General features: G+C 43.6%; 2 protein-coding genes across 6 annotated transcripts; one reads left to right on the top strand and one right to left on the bottom strand.

Annotated features, from left to right (window-relative positions):
• Positions 1–2871: 2871 nt before the first annotated feature.
• On the bottom strand, positions 2872–8694 carry LOC130122998 (zinc finger protein 135). Of its 2 annotated transcripts, XM_056292100.1 has the most exons (3): positions 8600–8694; positions 8150–8249; positions 2872–7089 (listed from the first exon to the last, which is right to left on the bottom strand). In XM_056292100.1, the coding sequence occupies exon 3, from the start codon at positions 7003–7005 to the stop codon at positions 5491–5493; it is 1515 nt and encodes a 504-aa protein (XP_056148075.1). In that variant the 5' UTR covers positions 7006–7089; positions 8150–8249; positions 8600–8694; the 3' UTR covers positions 2872–5490. The 2 variants fall into 2 exon arrangements, with proteins under 2 accessions (XP_056148075.1, XP_056148076.1); XM_056292101.1 differs by lacking the exon at positions 8150–8249 and having other exon boundaries at positions 8600–8678.
• Positions 8695–8935: 241 nt separating this feature from the next.
• Positions 8936–21001, top strand: LOC130122929 (uncharacterized). Of its 4 annotated transcripts, XM_056292008.1 has the most exons (5): positions 8936–8979; positions 9085–9188; positions 11106–11315; positions 19323–20057; positions 20196–21001. In XM_056292008.1, exons 4-5 carry the CDS (start codon positions 19930–19932, stop codon positions 20704–20706), a joined length of 639 nt encoding a protein of 212 aa, XP_056147983.1. In that variant the 5' UTR covers positions 8936–8979; positions 9085–9188; positions 11106–11315; positions 19323–19929; the 3' UTR covers positions 20707–21001. The 4 variants fall into 4 exon arrangements, with proteins under 4 accessions (XP_056147983.1, XP_056147981.1, XP_056147982.1 ...); XM_056292006.1 differs by lacking the exon at positions 11106–11315; XM_056292007.1 differs by lacking the exon at positions 11106–11315 and having other exon boundaries at positions 8943–8983.
• The last annotated feature ends 1955 nt before the right edge of the window (positions 21002–22956 follow it).

Here is a 22956-nt window from a genome sequence, read left to right as displayed (position 1 = left end):
ACGTCACAGTCCAAGAAGGGCAAACTGTTGTTCTTTACATCTTCCCTTGTGAACTTAATGTTCTTGTCCACTGAGTTGATGTGTTTGGTAAATGCTTGCACCTCTTATGTTTGGATTTTGACCCATGTGTCGTCCACATATCTGAACCAGTGGCTCGGAGGTGTTCCTCTGAAGGGGTTCAGGGCCCTGTGTTCTACCTCTTCCATATATAAGTTAGCCACAATGGGAGATACTGGTGAGCCCATTGCACAGCCGTGTTTCTGTCTGTAAAACTGGCCCCTGAATTGGAAATATGTAGTGTTGAGACAAAGGTCCAGTAATAGGCAAATCTGGTCTGGGCTGAGGTTGGTCCTATCATGGAGGGTGTCGTCCCATAGCAAACGTTGCCTCACAGTTTCCAAAGCCTCCATGGTTGGGATGCAGGTGAATAACGAGGTTACATCGTAGGATACCATGGTTTCATTAGGTTCCAGTTTTACGCGTTGGACCTTGTTCACAAAGTCAATGGAGTTTTGGATATGGTGAGGTGTTTCGCCCACTAAAGGGGTCAAGATGTTGGTTATATGTTTGGCAATGTTGTACGTGACAGAGTTTATGCTGCTGACGATGGGCCTGAGGGGGGCTCCATCTTTATGGATCTTAGGGAGTCCATAGATGCACGGAATGTTATCTTGTGGGTAGAGACGGTGGTATTGTATCCGGTCAATGGTCCCTCCTTTCTGTAGTTTCTGTAGGTATTTTATTATTCTCCTCTTGTAACCACTAGTTGGATCATGTCTCAGCGGTTCATAGGTGTCAGTGTCGCTGAGTAATGACGTGATCTTGGCATGGTAGTCTGTTGTGTTGAGGATAACCGTGCATCTCCCCTTATCTGCTGGAAGGATAGTGATGTTTTCATCCTTGCTCAGGGCTGTCACGGCTTTCCTTTCCTCCATGGTTAGGTAGGAAGGAGGGGGTTTCGCATTGGACAGAGCTGCTGACACCTTTAACCTAAGCTGTTCTGCCTCGGTTTCCGTTAGATTGTTTTTCCTTATAGCTGATTCTCTGGATGTGATGAGGTCAACTATAGGTAGTTGTTTGGGTGTTATGGCGAAGTTCAGTCCTTTGGCTAAGACCTCCTTCTCTGATTGGGTAAGTGCCTTGTCCGACAGATTTTTGATCCATCTTTTTCTGCGTTTCGTTTTGTGGGGGATGTTCTGTCTTTTGTCTCCAGGTAAGTATATCTGCTTGGCTAGTGTTGTTGGTTCATCTCTGTAAGTTTTGAAACTTCCTTGTCTGCCTTTCTTTGGTTTTGTGGTGTTGAGATAGTTGGGCTTTCTTGGTGGAATCAGTGACCCTCTCCAAGACTGCACCAGGCAAGTGGGATGTTAGTTGCTGGAGTAGTTGGTCAGATTTCTCCTTCAGCCCTTCAATAGTGAAATGGACCTGTCTCACTCTTTCATTCAGGAGTTGATTCTGTGCCTTCTCTATGATTCTGTCTGCTCTATGTCCTTTCATTGTGGTACACAGGCGCAGACTAGTGGGTATGAGCCTGTGTTGTCTGCATCTGAGATTAAATCGCAAGGGGTTTCTGTAGTCTGCAATCTTCCAAGCCATCCTTTCGTATTCCCTCACCATTTTAAGGGTGTCAGACCCAAATTGTTCCGCAACATGTCTGTGAATGTTCTCATTCATCCAGGTCATAGTTATCCAAAGGAACTGAATCAAGTGCAGACGTTTTGCCTCTCAACCAAGAGGCTTCATCAGTTCGAACTGATTAAGCCTCTTGCAGACGGAGAGGATGAACCAGAGCATGGAGTCCGCCCTCCGGTGCGTTGCCAAGAAGCCCAGCTCCTGGAGCTGGTTCCTCCCCTGAGTCGAATATGCCATTAACTCCCTGGTCAGCTCTGCCACCAGCCTCTCACCTTTTGAGGCGTACCTGGGCTACCAGCCGCCTCTCTTTGCTGCGCAGGAGTCGGAAGTGGCAGTTCCCTCCATGCAGGCCCACCTGAACCGGTTTCGTCGCGTCTGGGAGGTGACCAGAGCTGCTCTGCTCCGGGCAGCTGAGCGCGCCGAGCGCACCAGTCGGGGAGCCAACCGACGCCAGTCCCCAAGGGTGTGGCTGTCCTCGAAGGACCTCCCGCTTCAGCCCACCGCGAAGAAGCTGAACCCCCGGTTCGTCGGGCCCTTTGAGATCGGGAAGGTGCTCAGTCCCGCGGCGGTGAGTCTCAAGCTTCCGGCTTCCTTGTAGATCCATCCTGTTTTTCATGTGTCTCGGGTTAAGCCTGTCTCCCACAGTCCTCTGATGCCTCCGGCCCCAGCTCCGCCTCCCCCTGAGGCAGAGCTGGGGGAGGCGTGTGGGAGCCACGGGTTCGCATCCCGGTTGTGGCGGTCCCAGACTGCCCCCCGAATTCGCTACAATACACCTATCAAACATTTGGATTCGGCTGCAGAAGAACTCAAATAAGCCTGACTAAATAGATAAAATCATATGAAATGTTAAAATACAAATTAAAACCCTCATGAATACTAATTTAAGCCAATCTGATTACTTTTAAAGCCCGATATTTGTAAAATTGATTTTAAGACATTTTAAGGGCCGGCAGACATCCTGTGTATGATCGATGCTTTAACCAAAAGAGTTCCCCTTTCTCTGGTTTGTAATCTCAAAGGAAAATCTCTTCATTGAATAAATATTTGTCTGATGTTTATTTCCATAATTTCAGAATAAGATTTATTGGAAATTCAGCTGGAACAAAAGCACACTCAGGGAAAAAAAAGAATTGGCCTGATTTTAGTCATTACCATGTTTATTGAACAACAGAACGTTGACTGGAAAAAAAACTTGGATTTTCAGTTTCTTTATATTTAAGTTAACCAGCCGTCCAAACTGTTGATTATTCATTTGGGAAATTTAAATGTGTGATATTCAAATATATATTATACATTTATAGTTCAATTAAAACTGATGGAAGGTTTTTGTTAAATTGCAGGTTGAAAACTTGTTCAGTTGAATCTTTGAGAAAAGTTTGTGTTAAATGGTTTCCTCTACAATTGACGCATATATTTCAAAAGTTTAAGCTTTTATTTATGAATTGTTTTCAATTGACATCTGAATCTGAACACAAATTCTTGTTCTTCTGTCTTTGTTAGGACCCTCATTGACTCCATTCATTCCCTAGCCCTTAACCCTAACCTTTACCATCACAATCACATGTCTAACTGTAACCATTACCTTAATCCTAACTTTAACCCTAAAACCCAAGTGCTAACCCTATAATAGAAGTGCGGACCAACCAAAATGTCCTCATTCTGATGGTTAAAAACTCAAATTGGCCCTCACAAATATAGAAATACAACACATACACACACACCCACAGAAACAGTAGCATGCAGGAGCTTCTTTCAGAGGTTTATTACAAAACGCAAGACAAAACATGTCAACTGGATTTCCTTCTATTGAACATTCGGTGATGTGCAGCACTGGTCTGCAGCCACCCGGGAACCAAAACAGCCAGGACAGAAAGAAACAAGAGAACTCTAAATGCAAATGCCATGGATGTCCAAAAAAATAAAATAAAATAAAAACGGGGATTTTTTTTTTTAAAGGACTGAAGTCAACCAGTTTCTAACACTTCAAACGATAAAAAACAAAAACAAACAAACCAATGGAAAGGAAACAGGAAAGGGAAACGTACCAAGCAGTTTTGTCGCTTTTGTATTAATTTTTTTTCTATATATATTTCATGGTGCATCTGTGCTTGATACGTGCAACTACACAACTCCCAAGGCGCTCATTTTCAGACGCCAAAAGACATAAATAGAACACAATTAAATTCAATCCAATTCCAAACATTAAATGGTATTCTAAGCCCAGGTGTGTATTCCCATGTTGTGCTTGAAGCTAAAACAGACATTGTGGCCGACATTTTGGGAGATGGTCTTAAGGTTTGAAGATGACAGACAGCATCAAATGTCCTTCGGACCTCATCGTGTTGCCGTGCGTAGGCTTTGGTGGTTGTGTTGCTAGGCAGAGGTCACCATGGAGATGATGGTGTTTGTGTTACTAGGTACAAGTCACCACAGTGATGATGGTGGTTGTGTTGCAAGGCAGAGGTCATCATAGTGATGATGGTGGTTGTGTTACTAGGTAGAAGTCACCACGGTGATGATGCGTTGCTAGGCAAAGGTCACCACGGTGATTTGCTAGGCAGAGGTCATCACGGTGATGATGGTGTTGTGTTGCTAGGCAGTGGTCATCACGGTGATGATGGTGGTTGTGCTGTGGAGCACTCCGAGTGCCTGGACTCTTGGTGTGAATACCATTAGAATACCATTCATATATTACAACTTTGTTTTTAATTTTATAAATTAGAAGTGCAGTTCCCCTGACAACCTCAACAAATGCTTGTTTAAAAATCTGAACTCTCCAGCTAGACTCCAACATCAACACAGTAAAGGATTCATAAATGTCTCAGTTGTCAACATTGTAATATCAAACAGATATACACACAGCGGATGTAGAATTTACAGATAGGTCTACACGAGGTCTCAGGTTATAGTCTTCATGCATACATATGCGGAGTGATAGTTGGCGGATGACGCTGTGTGCATTGAGACAAGTATGAAAGAATAGGTGTGATTTCTTGGATTTCAGATTTTAACCCATAAAGTCAACTATAGAAGTCAAACACTGAAGCTTTAGTTCAATTAACCTATCAGAACTCTGCAGTACAGGAACTGACCAATCTGCTCTCAAAAAAGTCACTTGGAAACAACAGAATGGACAAAAAATAGCACATCAAAAATATTGAAAGCTACAGAGATGAAGCCTGTTTTATTGGTGAAACCAGGCCTCAGACAGCCTAACGTCCTTTAAATGGAGTCAGACTTCAAATTTCTGTTATTGAGGCTAAAACCTTGAATGTAGCTTGTTAGGGACCAATCATTCTTGAAGTGATTTGAAGGGAGATGGTGTCACAGCAGGGCCGAGGTCTTATGGATTTAGTGCTGGTTGTGACAGTAGGGTGGAAGTCTAGGTGGGTGGTTTGCTACCAGCCATCTTTTCAGGATTTATGGAGAGAAAGACAGCTAACAGTGGAACTTCATTCACTTTCTACAGCAGAGTTGATGTCTAGTTCCATCCTGACAGATTTAGACAGAAACTACTTTACCTCAACCTCCTGTTCCAATGAACCTGCAGCCATGGTGACCGAAAAGGGAATGTCAACAATAGAAGTTAATTAAATCATCAACTTTTCTGTGGGTTACAAGGAACAGTGCAATCTAACAAACATTAAGAGGAGAAGGAGGGGGTAAGGGGAGGTCTTGCACTTAATTCTAATCCCCACCCCAAGAGCAATATATAAGCATGTATGGATATGACCATATATGGATATCCTGTTGCTATATGCCCATATATGGATATCCCACTGCTATCTACACCAGAGAAATTAACAGTTGGAGTCCCAAACCTGGATAGCTAGTCAGCAGATCCAGCAGAGGGTGCTCTCATTCTGAGTCTGTCTCTAAGGGAGCTGTCTCGTCCACAGCTCCTCTCTTCCTCCTTTTGGCTGCCCTCTCTCTCTCCTGCTGTTCCCGGTGGGCTTTTTTGTGCCGCGAGTAGCTGGATGAGTGCATGAAAGTCTTACTGCAGACGGTACAGCTGTAGGTCTTCCTTGGCTGGGACGGGTGGCTTTTCTGGTGCTGAAGAAGCTCCGCCCTGCGCTGGAAGGCCTTGCTACAGCAGCTGCAGCTGAACTTGGCCCGGCTGCCATCGCTCTTGTGGGTCTGCTGGTGACGTGCCAGGCTGGAGGCGTGGCTAAACCGCTTTCCACACTGGTTGCAGCCATGTCTTCCTCCCCCTCCCATCTCCTCTTCCTCAGAGGCAGTAGAGACAGAGATCCGCTTCCCGGAGGCTCTGCCCCCACCCCGCCGGCGCCGGTTCTTCTTGCAGAGGGTGTAGAAGTTGGGTTTGTCTCGGGAACAGAGCTTCAGCCGGATCTTCAGGTCCGAGGAGCTCTCTCCCAGGTTCTCCTTGCCAGGGGTGTAGTTGTCCAGCAGCTCTTTGACATGGGTGACCTGATGTTTGGACAGCAAGGTGGACGTCCTGAAGGTCATGTCGCACTGAGGACAGGCGTAGAACTTCTCTCCACCCTGACCCTGGATGATGGCAGGGAGGTGGCCCATCTGCTTGCTCTCTCTGCTGCCCATGTGCTGCCGCTGCCTCTTGGTCTTCTTGTTCTTGCCAGACTTGAGCGAGCGTCGTAGGTGTGCCATATTCGCGCCCATGGCCACATCTTTGGGGATGCCTTTCCCTTTCTTGTGGATGAGGCGATGTCGGGACAGACTGGAGCTGTGGTTGAACTCCTTCCCACAGATGTTACAGGGGTGGATACGACGCTTGCCATGGAGCCGGAGGTGGCTGCCCAGCATGCGGCTGCCTTTGAAGGTCATCCCACAGTGAGGGCAGGTGTAGCCGGCCTCCTTCACCGCTGGCTGGACCGCCCGCCGGGCGGCTGGGGTCATGGCAGACGCCTTCCCGGTGTGGGTTTGCTGGTGTCGGTACAGGCTGGAGGCGTGGCTGTAGCACTTGCCACAGTAGTTACAGCGATACTGTCTCTCCTCTGGGTCATAATCCTCCTGGTCCGACTCCCCCTCCCCATCCCTGTCCAGTTGGCTGCTCCCTACTTCCCCCACTGTGCTCTCGTCCTCTTCATCTTCCATGTCTTCCTCCTCTTCATCAGAGTCCATCTTTATCTCCACGCTCTGCTCTGTCACCTCGCAGGGGTACACCTCCTCATATGGGGCGAAGAAGGTCTCATCTGCCTCCACCTTCAGCTGGTCTGGCGTCAGGTCGGATGGATCGTCCGAATCCTTCTTCACGCAGGAGATGGTGAACTTGGAGCCCACCTCAGCCCACTTCACCACGTACTCGATGGGTTGGGTGTCCAGCTCCACTGTGATGAAGTCAGCACCCAGGGCATCAGGCTCAGATGATGCCAGCTCAGTTTCCGAGTCTTCCATCTTCACTCGACCTGAGGGTCTTCACAAAGGTCCTCAGATGGATATTGCTTCAGAAGGGCTTGAGTTTAGCAGATAATTTAAACCCTAAAGAGAGAAAAACATGTTACTTAGCAGCACACTCACGTCAGTCAATAATGTATTTATTATTTATATAAACCGATGACGTGAAGGAGCTATATTCTTCCATATTAACTATATCATTCTTTCAGGGGGTTGAAACAACTGAGACCATAAATGGATGAGAGAAGAAATGTGGAGTGTGTGAGAGCAGGTGTATTGCAGTCAGATGGGAACCTCTGTTAACAGATTTACCATTAACAGTATTATTAACAATAGTATTACATCAAATTAGACTCCCAACACCCCCATAACAGGCATTGCTCATTCATTACCCAGTCATTTGTCTCAACAAGAACACAACAGCACACAGACAATAAAATCGAATTTGAATGAAAATTAGATTTTAATAAAAAGATGGATTTACTCTCATATAAAAAACATGTGGTTTGTGGAAATACAGGAAACGCCGGAGTGGCGGTAGTGATGAGGAAACGCCGAGGGGCGGGACGTCTGTGTCCGGACAGAAATGAAAGGAAAAACTCAATTTCTGTAATTACATGGACTCCATCTATTCAACTATCGTTTTTCGACTATTTACGGGACTTTATCGTGTTAGCGGATTGATGCAAACGTCAAAATATAGAAGAAAAATGCCGAAAATAAACAGGAAACCCGGTACAGTGGCGGAGGCGCCCGATGCATTGTGGGAACGGATTAAATGGGTCCTGCACCGGTCCGCCGCATTCAATATTCTCAAACCACAAACATAAACCTTCATTTTTAAGATTCTCTCTCATCTTTACACCCCCTTACCCCTCCCACACACACAATTACTTATAGCAAACCAGAAACACCGACAATAAATAAATAAATAAACCCAGCAAACCCAGATGTATTTTTTTTCATACACACACTTCGCCACATCCCTTCACAATTGAACGGCCGAATCCACGTCGTAACGCGTCGTGCACACGCATACATTCACAGAAACTAATATTTATGTCTGTTAAACGCATCTGATTCCCTGCTATCTGTCAATAATTCACATTATGTGGTGCCAAAAAAAAGCCACGGCTGGCGTTACCGTTAATCCAAGATGGTAAATAATATGACGGGGGGCTGCGGGCTCCAATGAGAACAATAATCCTGCAGACAATCTGGCGGACTGAGGTCAAATTCAGCATCTATAACATATGGAGGGATGGAGAGATAAAAGAAAAGAGAAATGAAGGAAAATGCGAGCTTCAACACCATTCAGGCCCCCCGCGTCCGATCCCCGTCATAGCAGTTTAAAGCCAAAAATTAAATAAAAAATAAAACCTTTTCATTTACCACCTTCTTTTACAGTAATTGTATATTGATTCAAAATCAGCTTTGTCGAGACAATATCAGCCAGACTGATCTCAGGACAGACATATTCAGTACACTGAACACCTCATTTCGTTTGACGGCGGTCTTATTTGGAAGTCATCGTTTCAGTACGATGTTTTTAATTCTAAATCGCATTCAGCATATTTTATTGTAGTTTACTTACACGTTTAGACGATGTGGCGGTAATTTATTTGACCCTCGGTGAAATCCAGCCAATTTCTGCCGCACCTCTGTCAGATCACAAGCAGGAACACTCACGACCAGAGATCCGCTGCGGAACCGCTGAAAAAGAACGCTGATCTATGTATAATGAAAATCGGCTTCATTATGTCAGCTTGGAGGACGTTAGGCCATCTCCATTTTGTTTCAGCAGTGGTTTGACCAAACCACGCGCAGCCTTCTCGTTTCTTCCACTCTCATTGGTTTACGGACACACAAAAAAAAGAAAAGACGCAGGGCGCGTATAAATGTCGCAAAAACTGTCGTGAAGGTCTCGCCATCCCACCCAACGGCAAGTGGTCGGCAGGAATACCGCCGTGCCCCGTAGGTAGTTTAAAGTTTTAATGTTTCCGTTTTTCAAGGATTTTTTTTAATCAAACAAAGCGTCATTATTTTGTGGCTTTTGTTGTGCTGAACTTTGTCGAGCAGGTGCTGAGCTGAAGATGGAGAACAGTCACGTCGAACCGAGCCCCTGTCGTTCTTCGGAGGAACAGTGCGGGAATATTCCTCTCTTGACCTGACTGGCGTCCCATGTAAGACTCGTTTGAGTTTTCTAGTTTCATTTTAAAATGAGGTCGTAGCTTGCATATGGGTCAATGTCACCATAAACCGCATTTGAGACTTCCAATCCCCCCCCCCCCAAAAAAGCTGAGATTTTCTATTTAACTTCATATTCGTTTTATCAAGTAGACCTTAGGCTGTTAGAAATGCATGTTTAGTTTATTGTTTATTTGACAGGGGCAACGCGCAATTTTATAATTGCACCAGAGTTAGCCGGCAGCTAATTTGCATCTGCAGTCCCTGGGCAGGCAAACAAACAACAATTAATACAGAAGTAAAAACATAACAATACATAAGAAAACTATTGAACAGGCAGACAAAGAACAATCAAAACAAAATAAAAACATGACAGTACATCACAAAGCAAATCTCAAAAGTTATATGTACAATCTGATCTATTTAAAACAGTGGATATAAATAGCAATCTGGCCTATATGACAACATTATGAATATGGATTTCATCTATTCAGCAACAATAAATATAAATAGTAAACTGATCTGAAACGTCAATAAATAACAATCTGACCTAAACTATGACAACAGCTATAAAAATCAATGTGGCCTATTCAATGGTAAGAAATATAAATTACACATAGTCTGCGGTCATGTTGCACCTAAGCTGGTTCCAGCCAGAACCCTAGGCTGCTCCTGACTAAGAAAAATATAGTAACTACTCTGAATAAAAAGTAAAACAAAAACCCTAAGTGAAATCTAAAATATGTGCAAAATATTAAAGCAAGGACATTTATTTGTGATTACACATTTGTGCTGATTTTAGCCAAGCTCCGGCACTTTTTATAAATTAACTGCAAGCAGACATTGTACAAGCAAACCGCAAAATATGTTCACCCTGTCATAGACAAATTCAAAGTAGAGTAAATGCATTTTTATTGCATAGTGATTATAAAATGTACATTTTCAGAAAGATATTTAGTCCCTTTCTCAACAATATATTTTAGTTAATGGGAAAAGTCTTGATAATAATGAAATTACTGCAAAATATGTGTTTCCCTATAAAATCTGCAATAGTTGCACTTTCTTTTCTAAATAAAATCTAGCGACAAAAATATCTGTTCCAACTTTCAAACAATATTATTTGGCCCTCATTTGTTTATGAAGAAATCACACAAACGGTTTTTCTAACTTGTGAAAGTAATTCGTTTATTTTCATAAAACATGAAGATGACGGGGGGGACAACGACATGACGGTGGACCTTGGCCATGTCAGGGTGGACAAAGGCTTTAATGGGTGAACTAGAAGAGAACACATTTGTTAAACAACAGGAAACCCTTGAGCATTATAAAGAATTATTTCAGGAAGCAATTTACTGTTGGCTAACTGAACAAATGTGAACATTTTTAAAAAATATATTACGTTGCTGAAAAAAACCCCACATCTTATAGCAATATGGCATTGCTATTAAAACACCATCTTCAGAACATTGTCAAAAATACATCATGCCACTTTTTAGGATTAGTAGTAAAAGGTTTTGACTTGGGCAAGTGCTAGTCACTTTAAAAAAAACTGAACAGTTCATTAAAAAAAAACATTGTAGTTTTCAATTTAAATTTGGGGGTAGAATCAATTCTCTACATCACTGCAATCGCTCTTCCATGTTCTTCCAAACAGATGGCTCAATCTGCAGAGAGCGCTTGTTCAGAGCTTGTGGTTTTGGCATTAGGCAGAGTATCTGCCCATCATGGTACCAAACTGATGTCCTCCTGGGGACCTGGTCAAAAGAACTTGTTTGTGCCATTGCTGTGCAAACACTTAACTTTCACACTGTGCCCTTCCACATCCATGATGACACCTGGGTAGCCTTCATTGTTGTAATTAACGATGTACCACCCTCCAGTGTGCTTTAACTCAATTATTTCTGGTCTCCTAGGGTTATCTGGTGTCTTTCCACATGCTGGGGACTGATCAGATGAAAGAGGAACATTAGCTAGCATGACATCCTGAAGCTTAAAGCATGGGCAGTCCAAAATACCTTCATCCCTTTTACACAGACATGAAATGTCTCTGTACTTCCTCTGGCCGGGTGTCAAACTGATGGCTTGATGGATTCGCATAATGCCTTTTACGGCAGCTATTGCAGGTACCTATAGTGAGATTTTAAAAAAACAACAACACAATTTTACTTTACTTTTAACCACAACACATGAAAAAGGATCAGATTTGACAAGGCTACAGTCTGTATTGCGGACAGGAGAGGGGGGGCAGGCCAGGGACTTGAATCTGATTGGCTGTCACATTCAAAATACTCTGCGACAGCCAATCAGATTCAACCCCTCGCCCCCCCCCTCTCCCGACCAAAACGATAACCAAAACAAACTGGGGCAGATGACTTCCTATCTTTAAATAACTATTACCTCAGGCTTTGATTCAGTATCCCTCTCTGGGATGAAGAACAGCTCGATAGACGTGTCCAGGGTTTTCAATTTGTCATATAAGCTCTGGGCATCAGGGATGTCTCCTCCATGGGCCACAATCCGGTCTGCTTACCTCTTGAGGGCTCCTCCCACGCTGTCTGGTGCACCCTTCCTGTGGCTAGCCTCAAAGAAATTCCATGTTATTTCTTTGAAGCCATACTTGTAGGGTTCCATTGAGAGGTAGAAGAAATGTCCCTTTTGTCGGTACTGCGTTGCTGGCCCATTGCTGAAAAAATGAAGTATGCTGACTTGAGGGTGTCTTTCACTACCTTTAGAATTGGATCAAGGTGGGCCCTGATGGCCACAGGGTCGTGTTTTCTGGAGGTTGATATGGAGCAGAAGGTGTGCGGCGCCTGTTCACCTGTGGTGTAGAGCAGTCTAGTGTGCAGACTGGCCTGCTGGTGTGAGTCTCCAAAATGCACAGACTGGATTTCTTCACTGTACTTGCATGAGTAATTTTCACTAAAATCCACATGCAAAAGGCACTCATTGCACTTCAGGTGAGCTCCCTGTAGACGTCAAACTGCCATTTAATGTTGAAAACATTGCGCCTAAAATGGAGAAACCTCTCCTGGAATTGTGTGGTTAGGTCATCCTCCATTGTTGTTATTTCCCTTTTTACTGTGATTGTTGACATTTTCTCATTCTTCATGATCTTCTCTGTCATCCACTGAGATAAACAAATGTTCTCTTGCCTAGGGGTTTTCCGCATCGGGTGACAAGTGTGGAGGCATTCCCTGCACTCACCATAAGCACAGACCTTGGCGTTTGGGTCGCACATGGTTGCTTCAGACATTTCCTCAATATTTCTTGAAGACAGCAACCCATGGTTCTGCAAGGCATTGGCAATAAATTGCAGGTTGTCATGTTTTTTGCATAGACGTGTTACGGTCAGCGGAAGAAGGGGTTACCACCCAAAAGGGTCTGAGATGGCAAAAGGAGGTGAATAACACGTGGCCAAGGCGCTCAGAGAAAAACGTCCTGTGCAAGTTCCTCATGGTATCGGTAAACAACCTCTTCTGCATCTTTTTCTTCAGTCGCGTGACTGTTTGCAGCCGGTCATCATTCGACTGACATCATCTCAAAGAAAAAAGGATGTAACTTTCTTTTTAATTTCAGTTCGACTGACGCACTTTCTCCCACAGTACGTAAGATCCGCAGGATACTTTTCTCTCTTCTTAGAGTAGCCAAAAATAGTCAGGGCATACTTCAATCAGGGATGTATGGAAAAGAAGAGCTCTTTTGATGGGTGAATTCACTTTTTGATGACCCAACAAAGCATTGACTGTTGTACATGGTGATTTGGATGTACTTTCTTTTTTGGCCCTATGGAACCTCTCCTTATATTTCTCAGTTTTAGTTTTCTCTTTTTCCAGCTGTGCCTCCAGTTTTTCTATCTGTTTTTTCAGTTTCCTATTCAAACTCCTTCGAATGCTTTCCCCATGACGCCATTGCCTAAAACACAAAATATTTGTTAGGATTTTTAGTAAGATTTTAAGGAGTTGGATATCATATGTCATTTTATGGGGAACTAAACAGCTGATAATTGTCCTTCAAATAAATCTAAACTTCCTAATAAATCCTATAGCAAACTTCCATGTTCTAACCTGGAGGGCTCAGGCTGATTTTCAGGAGATTCAGGAATTTCAGGAGAGTTGGGGGAGGGGGGGGGGTAGCACTGGCTCTGGCTCACCTTTTTGTCTCCTTCCATTTCTTTCTTTTTGCCCTCTTCTCTCTCTCTCTCTCTCTCTCACTGAGCTCATTAACACACTTCTTTCCAGTCTCTTTATCTTTATTCCATTTTCCCCTCTCTTTCTCAAGGTACTTTCTGCTTCTCTCTGGGTCAGCTTCACACCGCTCCCGATATCTCCTTGCTTTCTCAGCTCCACTTGGACTCATTCCTTGAAAAAGACAATTCAGATGTTCCCTTTAATTGGCCTTCTGGCTAAACTAGGCTTGACTAGTCTAAGTTCATTTACATCTGCACAGCTGTATTTTTTTTCAAACAGGCAATGAAATCCATTACATAGACTTTGTTTTTATCACAGTCTGTTGTTTTAATTACATAGAAAAAAAGTTTGTAAAATATTGTCAAAAGGCCTGCTAATACCGATATCACCAAAAAAGTCCATATCGCGCACTCGTGTGTGTGTGTGTGTGTGTGTGTGTGTGTGTGTGTGTGTGTGTGTGTGTGTGTGTGTGTGTGTGTGTATAGCATCTGTTACGTGTGTAATAATGTTACACATATTACAACAGTTATCAGAATGTGGCAAATACTAGACACGTGTCCGCCCTATCATGTACCATGTCCACCCTGTCATAGAAGGATTGGTGATAGGGTGGACAGTGACGTGGTGGACATTTATGGCTAAAGTTGGCATTTAATGAACACATGGTGGACCTTCAGTTAGCAAAGTGATTCATTGTTGAAGGTGACTGTGTACTGTTTAACAAATATATTTTGAATTTCTTAAAAGTTTTTATATTAATATTTCACTGTGACAGGGTGGACATGTTAAGCTTGACAACATCCAACTACAATCACAATATGATGAAAATTAGGAAATATAAGTGTAGATAGATACTGTACTTGAAGCAGCTGTTTCACCCACCATCAGGTATAACAGGCCATGTTGTAGGTTTATAACCCCTTGAAAGATCTCATTAATATTCGTCTGTCTGTGCTATGATTGGTTGAGTACGAATACTGTCGTCATACAGAAGCAACGGAGGAGATGGCTAACGTTAGCCGGGAGGACGGGGCCACGATGGCGATGTGAGCGCATGCGTTTTCGAGAGCTGATCACTAATATTTTCTAAAACAAGCAGAACACAACCTTCTAATAGACTGTTGTATGATATATGTTGATGTGCTAGTCACCTTCATCGTTACTCTAGTTGTTTTAAACTTATTCGAAGTAAAGGCTAAGTTAGCTGAGTTCGTTAGCCGAGGGAAACGGCATGGCCGAGTCAATGAAGGAGAATCCCCTCGTGTCTTCGCCACACAACTACTGCATGGAAGTTCGACCTGTAACATTAGCTATCGTGGATGAAGATTTTCCTCCCTTGCCTATGACACCATCCAAACCCCCAGCTACTAAGAAAAACAAGACCCCACGAGGTCCAGCTGTAGATAGTAGTACAGACATTGTGCAGAAAATCTCAGTGATGTTTAACACCAGAATTGATGCTCTGGAAAAGAATGTGGAGAGATTAATCTCTGACAACACAATGAAGATCGAAGGTCTGGAAAAAAAACTGTTGACTTTGCCTGTGCTGAGATTCGAGATGCGAAAGGGAAAATGACAAACGTCGAGGAACGAGTCTGCGTGGCAGAGAAGAAAGCAAGCCTGATGGAACAATGTTTAGCTGATCTTGAGAGCTACTACCGACGTTGGAACCTGCGACTCTACAGTGTAGCGGAATCTAAGGACCAGAACGTCCGCAGAGAGGTGATACAGATCTGTCAGTCCATCCTACCTGAGCACAAGGCCAAGTTTCCTGATGTAGTTGATACAGTGCATCGACTTGGCCAACCGAGAAAAGGAAATTCCAGACCTCGAGGGATTATTATCCAGTTCACCTCACACGTTTCCCAGGATGCAGTTTGGAAAGCAGCGAATAAATCCACCTTCCTTCGAGAGAACAACCTGTGCTTTGCCGAGAACTTGTCCCAGTCCATCAGAGAGAAAAGGATGCAGCTCTGGACTTTGGTGGCTAAGGCAAGGGGAAGGTGGCTAAGACAAGGGAAGACGGCATATTTCGTCGGTGGTGGCGAATACAAGGGAAGACGGCATATTTCGTTGGTGGTCGCACCTTTGCTAATGGTACTGAACTGTTTCCTGCCACTTGAGTTTGAGGTTTGATAGTTATCCAAAACTATATAGGGTCAAAACCTGATATTGTTGTTTTGATATAGCCTAATAACATTAATTCTGATTCTCTAAATAACGGTCACTAGACCCTTTTCGTTCAGATTTAATGGGTCTTCTTGCACATTACCTTTCTACTGAATGTCTAATAACTGTTGTAGCCTACTAGTAGGCTATTTGGTTTCAGCAGACAGCATTGTTGCTTTGTAATTTTTCTAGTGTTCCTCTTTAGATACTTTTTTTAGGTCTTAAGAAAGTGCAGCTCTTGACAGTTGGGTTATATTTCCTAGCCAATTATATTCTATCCTTACTTCCTTTTTTGATCCTTTTTGTTGTTAATATGTGCTTATCTACTATTACTCGCAATGCCAGGGGGTTACGGAATATTATAAAACGTAGCTTATTCTGTCCTCGCAATTGTGTCTGAGCAAGGCTAGACAGATAGCTAACAAAAAGAATCCTCAATAAACCCGTCTTCAACAGAGTGTGGCTTTACTGGTTTCAACATTGTAAAAAGACATCTACTCCAAGGTTCAAACAAAGAAAAACAGACCATATTTCACACACACACACTGCTTGCAGCTTCACAACAAGCCAAACGGAAGATAAAATGGACTCAGCTGGTGAAACTAACAGTACCTAAAACAACCAATAGAGAGCAGCACTGTAACACCTAGCGTCATAACAAAGCATGGGCAGTTCTGTCATCTTCGGTTCTCATGCAGTTATAGAGAGCAGGAAGAAATTTTGTTCTAATTTGCGTTTTTTGTATGCAACTCACCTGGAAGAGAATCTAGTTAGAGCATGTATTCAGTACAGTAATGTAACACCTAGCTGGGGTCAGAACACTCCCCACCTGGTATAATACTATTGTACCACTATTTTCCCTTAGTCCTTCTGTACTTGACCAGGTAATAGCAAAACTAAGTCACCAATAGGCCTAAGGTATTTTTTCACAGTACCTTCCTTAATGGTTTTCACCATGACCATATGAACCCTGTTGTCAGCGCTTGGTATGGCTTGTACAATGAGTCCAACTGGCTCCTTGTTGCGTTTCACCTGATTGTCCTTCAGCAGGACCACATCTCTTTCCTTAAGATTGGGTCTCTCATCAGTCCACTTCCGCCTTGGTTGCAGCGTCACCAAGTACTCTTGCCTCCATCTCTTCCAGCAAGAATCTGCTAGGCTCGGAACCTGTCGCCACTGGGTTTTGCAGAGGTGATCCATGTTGAAGTCTGCCAGAGGAGCTGGTGTTACTCTGGCTTTTTGTGTTAAAAGCATGTGTGAGGCATGTTGAGCTGTTCTTCAGCAGGAGTGAATCAAGGATGCGTCGAGCAATACCAATCATTCTCTCCCACGCCCCTCCCATGTGGGATGAATGGGGTGCATTGAATGTCCATGTGCAGCCCTGATCTTGTAAGTAGCTCTTGATCTCTGAGCCTTCTGTGTTGATTTGTAGTTCCTTGCAAGCTCCAATGAAGTTTGTGCCTCTGTCAGACCGAAGGTGCTTGATTGGGCCTCGAATAGACAAGAAGCGTCTCAAGGCATTAACGAAACTTGAAGTTGACATGGACTCTATCACGTCCAGAAGAACTGCTCTGGTGTTCAAACAACTAAACATGACAGCCCATCGTTTGCTTTCAGTGCTGATTCCTCTTGTTCAGCATGACACGACGTTCCATGGGCCAAATACATCAACACCTACATGGGTGAATGGTGGATCCATGGCAACTTGATCCACGGGTAGGTCTGCCATTTTCTGGTCCTCAAACCTCCCTTTCAACTTCCTGCGTGTGGTGCATTTGTAGATTGTGCTGGGGACAAGCCTTTTGCCTCCGACAGTCCAAAGTCCAGCAGTACGCAGTGCACCTTCAGTAAAATGGCGGCCTTGGTGGACTACTTGGCTGTGGTAGTGATGGACTAACAGAGTGGACACGTGGTGACAGGCTGGAAGTATCATCGGTTGCTTTTCCTGGTCTGAGATGTCAGCTGAGCGGACACTACCGCCAACTCTCTTCAACCCCTCCTTGTCAACGAAGGGGTCCAATTTCTTTAGAAGGCTTTGCCGTTAAGCCTTCCCCTCCTGTGTCAGAGTCTTGAACGCTTCTGTATATGTCTTTTGCCATACAGCTTTTATGATACACTCACCGGCCACTTTATTAGGCACACCTGTCCAGCTGCTCGTTAACGCAAATTTCTAATCGGCCAATCACATGGCAGCAACTCAATGCATTTAGGCATGTAGACATGGTCAAGACGATCTGCTGCAGTTCAAACCGAGCATCAGAATGGGGGAGAAAGGTGATTTAAGTGACTTTGAACGTGGCATGGTTGTTGGTGCCAGACGGGCTGGTCTGAGTATTTCAGAAACTGCTGATCTACTGGGATTTTCACACACAACCATCTCTAGGGTTTACAGAGAATGGTCCGAAAAAGAGAAAATATCCAGTGAGCGGCAGTTCTGTGGGCGAAAATGCCTTGCCAGGATAACGCGCCATGTCATAAAGCTCGAATCATCTCAGACTGGTTTCTTGAACATGACAATGAGTTCACTGTACTCAAATGGCCTCTACAGTCACCAGATCTCAATCCAATAGAGCACCTTTGGGATGTGGTGGACCGGGAGATTCGCATCATGGATGTGCAGCCGACAAATCTGCAGCAACTGCGTGATGCCATCATGTCAATATGGACCAAACTCTCTGAGGAATGTTTCCAGTACCTTGTTGAATCTATGCCACGAAGGATTAAGGCATAAGGCATGTATTTTTTGGTATTCACGTTAATAATGGTAACAAAAGTAAAGAATTCTATATCATAAATTTATTATTTTAGCAAAGTATCACATTAATAAGTCAAAATTTAGCCATCTTAAACCCCTATTTTTACCAAACAATACATTAAGACTATCACTAAGAAAGCTGCGAAGACTGTCTATTTTTGCAATCTATTTAATGTCTTTATTCGAAGATTCCCCCTGGCTCCATTTAAATTGGGGTTTTTTTCTGTTTTATTATTGGTTATATTAACAACTGATGTTTGTATTTGTTGTTCTTGTTTGACAGATATATTTGAATACTGAATATTGTATCTTCTATACAACTTGTTTAATTTTTTTAAAAAAAAAGAAGAAAAGCTAACGTAAGCCGGCTAACATTAGCTATCTCCTCCGTCGGCGTCAGAAGGGAAGGCAGCATGGGTTAGGGTTACGGTTAGGGTCCTTCTCTTCTGTGTGCCGACAGTATTCACGCTCAACCAATCATAGCCGTCTTTCAAGGGGGTTATAAACCGATAACGTAGGCCGTATACGCCCATTTCACGCCGTGGCCATCTTGGATTTTAAAAAAAACAAGTGGTGGGAACTTAGCCACGCCCCCTTCTTACTCAATCGGAAATCAATGCAGCCGGGGCCAGCAGCAAACATGGTTTGGACTACCAACCTCGAGCACCTACCATCATTTACCACAAATGACATCGAAAAATGGGCAGAGAAGGGGTGTTGGATCCCAAGGGATGTACTGCTAAAAGGATATAGCATATCGCTCAATGAGGAAGAATGAGCCGCCTTACCATGTGCAGGTAGTTGGTTAGTAGCCAGGCAGAGTTCAAACATACCTTCAGGAGAACACTTCCATGATGTTTGGTAACACTATGATCTAGTGCTTCCTAAATGCACACTATTTTTTCCCAAGTCCTTGTTAACCCAAACAACATTCTGTCAACATTCAACATGCTTTTAGTTTGAGGATAATAATTAAAGCCTATTTATGACTTCATCCATGATTCTTTCTCTGTTACCAGGTCGATTTTCCATCAGAAGGCGCATTCTTCGGGCAGTCGACATGCAATTGCAAAGCAGGACAGGGCCACTGCAACCATCAGATAGGGTTGTTGTACGTACTTGCACATTACATCAAAAAAGGTTACAAAGCTGTGCCACCCACAGTCAGCAAGACCTCGCTGCCACAGACATGGCATGTTCCATCTCGGGCCTTGGGCTTTACACCACAACCTGTGAATACACTCAAAGTATGCAAATTGAAGCCACCCACAGATAAGATGCCCCCAAATAAGTACAAAAGAAGTAGTTATGCCATCAGGCCCAATGTATATTGCCCCGTTCCACTCCCCCTACCAAGCGACCAATTTGCACTTGACCTCCAAAAGAACCTTGCTGCCATTGGAAGTAACAGCCAGATGTTAAAGGTACTGCAGGCATCGAGCAGACACCCAGCAAAAAAAGGTTGAAACTAAATATGGAGACCTGCCCTTTGGCTCAGTATTGACCTACCAAACACTTAACCTGCCCACCACTAGTGATGATCCCCACTCTCCATTTCCACTGCCACCACAACCATCAAACTATGCCACAGCTCTAAACAGGAATGAGAGCATCTATTACGGTGGCATGGCTGTCACCCACCCTGATGCTGAGGCACTGGACGTTGAGACAAGGGGGCAGAGCACAAGTAAGACCTGGCACCGTGTCCGCACCCAGCGTCTGTCATCATCAGACTACAAGAGCATAGTCTCAAGGTAAGACTGGACCAATGGCTATTTATTTCACAACAAATTTCAGTACCCTGTAGTGAATAAAACATCTTTCTAATACTACATATGTTGTGATGTATACATTCTGAAGTTGCTTTACCCCTCTGCCCCCAATATCTCAAGGGTGGCAGACTTTGAGACTCTGGCAGCCAGAATGCAGAGACCGAAGAGGACTGTGCAGACACAGGCCATGATGAGAGGAATTGAGTTGGAGCCCATTGCAGCTATACAGTATGAGGAAGTAACTGGACACTCGGTCTCCACTTGCGGTTTCTCCATCAACCCCAACGCCCCACATTTGGGTGCCTCCCCTGACCGAAAGGTGGTGGATGACTCCGGTCAGCTTCAGGGACTGCTGGAAATCAAGTGTCCTGATGTGGACAGCTTTGTGGAGTGCAAGTACCTTTCTCTAAGACCAGATGGATCTTTTGCTCTCAAACACAGCCATGGCTACTATAATCAGATGATGGGACAAATGGGAATCACAGGGATGATGTGGTGTGACTTTTTTATGAAGTGCCAAGATGACTACCACCTGGAGCGAATCTACTTTGATGCGGAGGAATGGGAGAATATGAAAACTAAGCTGGATCTTTTCTTTTTCGAGTACTTTCTGCCTCTCCTGTGCCAGTGAGGAGAGACACACACACAGGGCTGTATTCAAAGAAGCTGTTTAATCACAATAAAATAAAAAATAAGATACATTTCATTTTTATACTTTAAATTCAATATTTATACATTAGATTGTCCCATCTACAATATTTTCATTCTTTGTCCTTTAACAAAACTGTTGGTTCATTTTAAACTAAAATATGTTCGGTCAACTGTCATTCTGTTGTAGCAATAAACTGGAACTCGCTACCAACTCAAATCATCAATTGTTTACTGAACCAAGATAGTGATTGCTCATCTCAAGGTGTGGGCTAAAAAATGGGACTGTACTGAAATGAAGTTAAATATGTTTCAATCTATTTAAGGTTTGTGTGCACTATTTTCTTGTCAGCTGAATTTAACAAAGGTTTAAAACAGTGGTCCCTAAACATGTTAGGAGAGCACACACAGTCCACAGTTGGTTGACTGTTCCACTTAGTGAAAGGGGTATGACTCCATCAAAAATGTGGTACTCCTTTATGCGTCTTATTGACCGTTCGACGTGTATTCTCAAGCCAGCAATACTCTGTGTGTCTGTGAGCTCATCACAGCTAAACTGTCCACTTGGGCCTAAAAATGCAGGGATGACAAGTTTTACGTCTATTTCATCGAGCAGGTCTTTGATAAGGAAGCCCTTATCAGCCATGACCTCATCACCTGACTCTAAGAGGTCCAGAACACCTGACCTCTTAGTTATCTCCTTATCAGAAATACATCCTGTGTATAGATTACTTACCAGGCTAACTGGCCCTGAGGGAGTGATCCCAATTAGGGATTTCAGTGTAGTGTTACTTTTATAATGGGAGTATGTCATGGTGTTCAAAACCTTCGAACTAGCTGTCTCGATGCGGATCTCTGCAGTCTAGTATCACTCTTGTGTTTGGGTAGAATTCCCTGAATACTGGTGGCATTAGCTCGTCTACTGCTGCTCTACTAGGCCATATTGGGATGGTCCCTAACATAAAGAGCAAATAGTTGGCCCACGTCGTACAGTTCCTGCTGACTGTGGCCGGCGACACATTGAATCGTACAGATAAATCCAGAGCAAAAAAGCCCTGCCTCACACAGCACAAGAACAGGAAAAACTGATCAATCAGCGATAAATGCTCTGCATGGAAGCCAGACACAGAAATGTGTTCTAGGTTATGGCTGTTCCTTTGCATTTGAGTCCATCGCACCATGGACTCTGCAGTAGGCTGTAAAGCTAGGAAGAGTGCTTTGAGGGTGTGGTAATCCTTAAAACCAGTGTAAAACCTGATCAGATTGGGCGCACACTGGAAGCATTCTAGACCAAAACGCTCACTTTTCAGCTTTTTATTTTCGTCCTCCAGGAAAGCGATGCGTTTCTTTACTGCGTCAAGCTGGTCTTCCACAGAAAGGGGCTTCACGTCATAGTCATGATCAGGTAGAGTCGCCCAAACCTCACTGGACACATGAGGATATGTCATACATGTGGGAAGCAATATAAAGCCACACATTTTCCTGTTATCAAGATGATGTGTCAGAACAGAGCTATCCACTATTGAAAGATTAGTGAATATGTGTATATATATATATATATATATATATACATATTATACAATGCAGTAATCTACATGTTTGAAAAATTGTATTGTACTGACACTAACAACTCACCTATCTCCCTCATGTTCCTCTTCATGTTCCTCTTCATCTTCTTACGCTATTAAGTCACCAATGCGACTACAAACAGGAGCAAACATTTTTCAACGTCAAACTTCTGTCTCCCTTCTGTTTTAGTCACAGTGAAACTGGTCACCCCAATATTATTTAACTGGCTGTACATGGTGCAACCTCTGCAGCTCAGTGCATACAGTAGGCCTACATGTACATAATGTCTGTTGCAATAATAGCAGGAGGAGTAAACATTTAGCCATATGGCATCTTAATGTGGAATTTAGTTGTAAACATGAGTGCGCACAACTGTAAACGTTACTCACTCATCTGCTGACTCGGGTGTCACCTCCCCAGCAGGTTGACCACCACGAACAGGAGCCCTAAAAATACAAGCTATTAATGGCAGGTATTATGTTTCATTTCATCAACATCTTAAAATCATTTTCATGACAACATCCAGCTAACGTTATTATAGCTCTGCATGACCTACCGTGATGTCTGTTTGCTAGTAAAGTTAGTAAACTTAGCTACCTCCTCGGCGTAGGTTGATTTGACCATGGGAAAATGGTCGGTAGAGTTCCGGGTTTCAGTTTTGTCA

This window comes from Lampris incognitus, chromosome 13, assembly GCF_029633865.1.
Source record: "Lampris incognitus isolate fLamInc1 chromosome 13, fLamInc1.hap2, whole genome shotgun sequence".
NCBI classification, from domain to species: domain Eukaryota; kingdom Metazoa; phylum Chordata; class Actinopteri; order Lampriformes; family Lampridae; genus Lampris; species Lampris incognitus.
Note: the sequence above shows the minus strand (reverse complement) of the source record. Positions and strands in the feature narration are given on the sequence as shown.